Source organism: Siniperca chuatsi, linkage group LG1 (genome assembly GCF_020085105.1).
Source record: "Siniperca chuatsi isolate FFG_IHB_CAS linkage group LG1, ASM2008510v1, whole genome shotgun sequence".
Taxonomy (NCBI): domain Eukaryota; kingdom Metazoa; phylum Chordata; class Actinopteri; order Centrarchiformes; family Sinipercidae; genus Siniperca; species Siniperca chuatsi.
In genome coordinates this window covers 1143618-1150351 of record NC_058042.1, presented here as the reverse complement: position 1 = coordinate 1150351, position 6734 = coordinate 1143618, and the positions used below count along the sequence as shown (strand labels likewise).

At 47.4% G+C, this 6734-nt stretch overlaps 1 protein-coding gene across 2 annotated transcripts; it reads left to right on the top strand.

The window, feature by feature from the left end:
• The first annotated feature begins 1000 nt into the window (after nt 1-1000).
• On the top strand, nt 1001-6020 carry cog8 (component of oligomeric golgi complex 8). Of its 2 annotated transcripts, XM_044206747.1 has the most exons (5): nt 1010-1625; nt 2163-2370; nt 2771-3595; nt 4555-4723; nt 5643-6020. In XM_044206747.1, the coding sequence occupies exons 1-5, from the start codon at nt 1297-1299 to the stop codon at nt 5960-5962; spliced, it is 1851 nt and encodes a 616-aa protein (XP_044062682.1). In that variant the 5' UTR covers nt 1010-1296; the 3' UTR covers nt 5963-6020. The 2 variants fall into 2 exon arrangements, with proteins under 2 accessions (XP_044062690.1, XP_044062682.1); XM_044206755.1 differs by lacking the exon at nt 4555-4723 and having other exon boundaries at nt 1001-1625.
• Nucleotides 6021-6734: the final 714 nt, after the last annotated feature.

Genomic DNA, 6734 nt, shown 5'->3' with positions numbered 1-6734 from the left:
TCCAGTTAATAAAACAGAAAAATGTAGTGAGTGAGCAATGCAGAGTGCTCGCCAAGTTAACACATATCTGTCACATGTATAAACATGTGTGATCTGTTGATATTGATACAGTTCCTCCAGATATGAAGCTGCAGATCTATAGAAAACTGAATACATCTCAAAAAAGAAATCTGACAGGTTAAAATAAAACTTATTTCTATTAGTGAACAACATTTAACTTCTAAAACAGCATATTATTCAAGTTAGGGTTTAAAAACACACGCGACTCATTACAAACAGCGATGGAAGTGTTTCTGAGAAGAAGAAGAAGAAGAAGAAGGATGAGGAGGAGGAGGAGAAGAAGAAGGAGGAGGAGGAGGAGAAGAAGGATAAGGATGAGAAGAAGAAGGATGAGGATGAGAAGAAGGATGAGGAGGAGAAGAAGAATGAGGAGAAGGAGAAGAAGAAGAAAAAGAAGAATGAGGAGAAGAAGAAGAAAAAGAAGAAGAATGAGGAGAAGAAGAAGAAGAAAAAGAAGAAGAATGAGGAGGAGAAGAAGAAGAAAAAGAAGAATGAGGAGAAGAAGAAGAAGAAGGATGAGGAGGAGAAGAAGAAGGATGAGAAGAATAAGAAGGATGAGAAGAAGGAGAAGAAGAAGGAGGAGGAGAAGAAGGATGAGAAGAAGAAGGATGAGAAGAAGAAGAAGAAGGATGAGGAGGAGAAGAAGGATGAGAAGAAGAAGGATGAGAAGAAGAAAAAGAAGGATGAGGAGGAGAAGAAGAAGGATGAGAAGAATAAGAAGGATGAGAAGAAGGAGAAGAAGAAGGAGGAGGAGAAGAAGGATGAGAAGAAGAAGGATGAGAAGAAGAAGAAGAAGGATGAGGAGGAGAAGAAGAAGGATGAGAAGAAGGAGAAGAAGAAGGAGGAGGAGAAGAAGGATGAGAAGAAGAAGGATGAGAAGAAGAAGAAGAAGGATGAGGAGGAGAAGAAGAAGGATGAGAAGAATAAGATGAAGAATAAGAAGAAGGAGAAGAAGAAGGAGGAGAAATCAAGTAAAACAGTAGGGGGAGATAACGCTGCGGCTGGATGCACTGGCAGAAGAAGCAGTAGAAGAAGAAGAAGCGGAAGCGGAAGAGGAGGGCAGCTGGAGGAACCAGGAAGTGGTTGTCAACACTGCTTTTAGCGAACGGAATTAACTTTTCTAACGCAGTTTATTGAGAAACCGTGACATTATAAACCGAGTTGAACGAGTCTGCCTCGCTGACAAACCGCCAGCAGCACTAACGTCACTTTCATTGTGAACCGGAGCCGTCCAACATGGCGGCGGTAGACGTGGAGGATGAGAGCATTTTGGCGTCGATCTTTAGGGACAGCTTCCCGGACAGCTGGAGGGTCAACCCGGACTTCGCGGTCTACCTGTCCGAGCTGAGCTCCTTCGGGGTGGACAAGCTGGTCCGGGAGCCGGAGCGGCTGGCGGAGGAGCGGGCTCAGATCCTGCAGCAGACCCGGGAGCTGGCCTTCTCCAACTACCAGACCTTCATCCGCACCGCCGACTGCACCGAGCACATCTACCGGGACTTCGGCCGGGTGGAGGGCAGCGTGTCCCGGCTGCTGGACAAGCTGCCCAGCTTCGAGGAAAGATGCAGGTCGGTGCTGCTGACTGATACAGGTTTAATAAGGTTAAAGGGGGGCAGCGTCCCCGGGGCCCCAGACCCTCAGGGGGCCCAAAGGCTCCAGGGTCACTGCGCGGTGATTAAGTTGATTGCAGATTTGTTTAATACCGTGTGCACCTCTGAAGCAACACCTGCATTACGGCCTAATCCCGAGGGCCCAGCTTGTAGAGGGGCCATTAGTTAGAGCGGAAACAACTTGTCTATCAATTGATAGACAAAGAAATAATTACAGAATAATTGATAAGATTGATCTGAGTCACTTTTCGAGCCGTTTGCTGGTTCCCACTCCTTAAATGTGAGCGTTTGCTGCTTGTCTTTGTCCTATGTGATAGTAGACTGAATATCTTGAGACAGCGGGGCCCCGGCGTAATGTTTCCTGGGGCCCCGCTGAGTGTCTGGGAACCAGGAATTTGTTTGCCCAGATGCTCAATATTAAAAGATTAAGAAACATAAGACGCAACACCGGTGCGAATGTGAACACACACACTGTGGGTGTTCGTTTGTGTTCAGGGGGTTTATGAAGGAGGCGGAGGAGATCGGGGCCAGTCGTCGGATGAACAGCCTCACGTTGAACCGTCACACCGAGATCCTGGAGATCCTGGAGATCCCTCAGCTCATGGACACCTGCGTCCGCAACGGCTACTACGAGGAGGCTCTGGAGCTGGCAGCGTACGTCAAGAGGCTGGAGAAGAAGCACTCGTCCCTCCCGGTCATCCAGGTGAGTCCAGGCCAACCCGGACCGGGTTCTGGACTGGTGGTCAGGCAAAATGACACTTTTGAAGACGCTGAGCTTTATTTTTCCACTATTCTATTTTATAAACTAAATAATTTAATAGAAAAAAGAATTCACAGATATATTGATGGAAAAATAAGTCAGTTGCAGCCAAAGTTCGTCTCTTTTTACCTAAAAAGATCTCAAGCGCTTGTTGTTCGTCCACAGATTCAGTTCACCGAGACGTTGGAAAAAGCTGCCACCAGAAAATGTTCCGCTTTTAAAAACTATTTTTGCTTGAAAAATTTGAATTATCATTGATTATAAATGAATGGATTAGATTATTCTGTTGATCGACTAATTAATCAGCTAATCGTTACTAATATTTGGCACCTTGTGTCTTCAGGGTATCGTGCGTGAAGTGCGTCAGTCGACTCAGCTGATGCTCAACCAGCTGCTGCAGCAGCTGCGCAGCAACTCGCAGCTTCCCGTCTGCCTGCGTGTGATTGGCTACCTGCGGAGGATGGACGTGTTCACGGAGGCGGAGCTGCGGGTGAAGTTCCTGCAGGCGCGCGGCACCTGGCTGCACTCCATCCTCGCCTCCATCTCTGAAGACGACCCCTACTTCCACATCACCAAAACCATCGAGGCCTGCAGAGTCCACCTGTTCGACATCATCACCCAGTACAGAGCCATCTTCTCTGACGAGGACCCGCTGGTGCTCCTCGTCGGCGGGCAGGTGGCGGTGAACGAGGGCGCCATCTTCCACGGCTGGGTGGTGCAGAAGGTGGCAGAGTTCCTGGAGACTTTAGAGAGGGACCTGCAGCGCGGCGTGGGGGGCCGCCTGGACTCCCTGCTGGGTCAGTGCATGTACTTCGGCCTGTCCTTCAGCAGGGTGGGGGCGGACTTCCGTGGGCAGCTGGCGCCCATGTTCCAGCGGGTGGCGGCGGAGACGTTCCGCAGAGCCGTGCGTGAGGCGGTGGACAAGTTCCAGGAGGACATGAACCTGTACACGCTCATCGCCCTGCCCTCGGTGCTGGGAGGGACCATCCCCCCCGTGGCCCCCAGCACCCAGCCTGGCACCCTGCAGCCCCCCATGTCCCTGCTGGACTTCGAGCCGTTGGCCTGGTTCCTCAACAACATCCTGACCGCCTTCAACGACCTCCGGCTCTGCTGCCCCGTCGGACTGGCTCAGGACGTCACCAAGTGTCTCGAAGACGCCCTCAAGATGGTAAGCAGCTGTTCCTGTCAGGTGACCAGACACATCTGGATCTGAGTCCAAATGTCCGCCCTAACCCCGACAATCAAATTCCTGTATCTCATCTCGGTGTCTTTTTCTTTCTGAACCGTTCGAATATAAATATTTTGGCTTATAAATTGTGCTTAGCGTACGTGAGTAGACGGGTTGTTCTGCTTTATCATTATTTATACATCGATCACGTCCATATTGCTGCGAACTCTGGTTAAACTTGCAGGCAGAGTCTGGTGAAGTCTGGACCCCATGCGGACTCTCCGGACGTCTGCAGAAAGTCTGGCTGAGGCCCCTTGCAGACTTTATGAACTGTGGATTCTGTACTTGTCGACTTCTCGGGAACTCGCCCGTTTAATCAGAATCAGAAATCCTTTATTGATCCCTGAAGGGAAACTCTTTGTTACAGCAGCTCGCCTTTACGTCAGCGCACACAGGAGGAAGTACTAGCAAACAATATAAAACACTATAAAACTATAAAAACAGGTCAGAAAATAAATGAAGTACCAGGTGGGTATAAGTATAAGATAAAATAAGTGTGAGGTACCAGGTGGGTTTACCGGTTGATGATGATAGTACAGTATAATAATACAATGTAATAATATAAGTAATAAGCAGAGGTGCATGTACTGTTGAGTTAAGTGCAGCTTATTGAGATTATTGAGATATTGCACAGCAGTAATGGAGGTATATAATATAAATATATAGGAAAAACTAAGAAGGGAAAACTAAATATTGCACGGGAGTATTAACAGAATATTGCACAATTATTCAAGTATTGCAGAGATGTTAATGATCGATGTCCAGTTTAGTGACCTGATCCACGAGTGCGGTGAAGCCCGGACATTTAGCTTCAGTGTCGTTGGTCTTGTTACCTGTCAGGTGAGCAGACACGTCTGGACTGCTGTGTTAAGTGTCGCTGCTCTTGTTTTTCCGGTCAGGTGACCCGTCAGATTTTGGTGTTTCACCGGGCGGAGGAGTCGGCCTTCAGCAGCAGAGAGAGGGAGCTGTTTGTTCAGTTCTGCTGTTCGTACGCTGACGATCTGCTGCCGTTCCTCAACCGCTGCCTGCAGGTCCTGTTTCCTCCGGCTCAGCTCGCGCTCATTCTGGGTGAGGATCCTGGTTTCTCTCTGGGTTTTTTAATTTCACTCAAAGCACAAATCACTAGTGATCTGGAGCCACGCAGCCTTACAAGGAAGTCAAGCTGGGCAAAAAATAATACTGCTAAACAATAAATTCTTCATTCCAAGAAAACTAAATTAGTGTCCGTTATCCTACATTAATCTCACATCAAAATGCAGCTTTAATCTTTGCCTCGTGCATCTAGAAACCAAACACAGTCTGAACGGATTCTTTTAGTTTCTCATATTTCCGCAGCTCAGTAATCGAGCGCTCAGTTCGCCGACAGCAGAACCCGAAGGCGGAGACCTCAGTCCGTCTCTCATTTCATCTCCAGCAGTCGTCCTGAATTACAGAGCTGCTGAGAAGAGAAGGATGACATCGTGATGACATCATGTTTCATGAATGAACCCACTCACTATCTCCACCGTGATTGGTTGACTGTGTCAGTAAACGTGAAATAAAATATTCATCAATAACCAGAGGCATAAAGAAGAAACTAAATGATATTAATCCAGCAACGGCCAAGAAATCGCCGTATTTCTGTATTTATTGCAGTTGATTATTTAATGTGCACTTAATGAACAGCGCTGTGAACTGGATCGTTTCCATTTGTTGGTGAGCTGATTGAATCTTTATTAAAAGGTCCAGCGTGCAACGTTTAGGAGGAGCTATCGGCAGAAACGGAATATAACATTCATAAGTATGTTATCACCTGAACGTGAGAATCGTTGTTTTCGTTACCTTAGAATACCACAGCATGAGACCAGAACAAATTATAATACATGTTTTAGTCCCACAGCCGGTAGGAGCAGCCGAATCGTTATCAGTATGTTGTTTCATATTGTGGAATATAATAAACAGAGTTAACGCAAAGGGATGTTTGAAGCTGTTCTTTGTTGTTCTGCAGGTGTTCCTCCGACTCAGCTGCACAGGTACGGCAGTTTGGGCCGCATCGACCTCCCTGCAGTCCTCGAGCCTCTGGACTTTGTGCTTCCACAGAGGGAGACGTTAAAACCAGAACCAGCACCGGAGGTCGACATCAGCACCGAACTGGGCAGCCTGACGTTTGAGCCGCAGCTCAAAGAGCCTTCAACCGATCCTGACGTCACCGCGGAGGCGGGACGTCCCGACCCGGCGTCGACCCGGTCCGACCTCAGAGACTCGGAGTCCGAGCCGAAGTCTGAGGAACAAGAGACGATACGGGACGAAGACTTTTCTTTGGAGTAACTGACACTAGTACTGGAATAAGGTGTTGATGGTGAAAATTAAAAACTACCTTCCTCTCCTTCGCTGCCCCGACTCTCATTTCAAGGTTCAGGACAGCGACCGTATCGATCCGTATCGTCTGATCGAAGCCGATTCAAAAGAAGGAAAATGGATCAAACCTCAGCGGGCGTTCAGACTGAAAACAGAGCTGCATTCAAACACATGTAACGTGTAGAGCTGCAATAACGAATCAATTAGTCGATTCAAAATGAACCGGCGACTACTTTGATAATCGATCAGTTTTTTTAAATCATTTTTCAAGCAAAAATGCCAAAGATTTGATGCTTCCAGGTTCTCGTGGAACTGAATCTCTTTGGGTCGGCCGGACGAAACTAAACGTTCAAAGACGTCACTTTGGACTCGGGGAAATTGTGATTTGCTTTCTGACATTTTATAAACAAATAATGAAAACAGTCTTTAGTTGCAGCTCCGTGTTTTTACTGTTTTCCTCACGATCGGCGCGGCAAAAGATAAAACCTTCCAGAGTTGTAAAATCCTGTCTGATAAACCTTCAGACTGTATTTCATCACATCTTATTAATAATCACTGTGCCCATTCACTTCAACTGAAGCCTGCATGATGAGCGTCACAGGTCCGAGTTCGCTTCGGTTCTGCGTGGACACGGAGAAGTTCTTAGTCTAGCTTCATCGCCACATTTAGTAAAACATTACACTTCCTGTTTACAGTTTGTGATCGCTGAGCTCAGTGACGTCACGTCCTTTCAGGGCAGTTC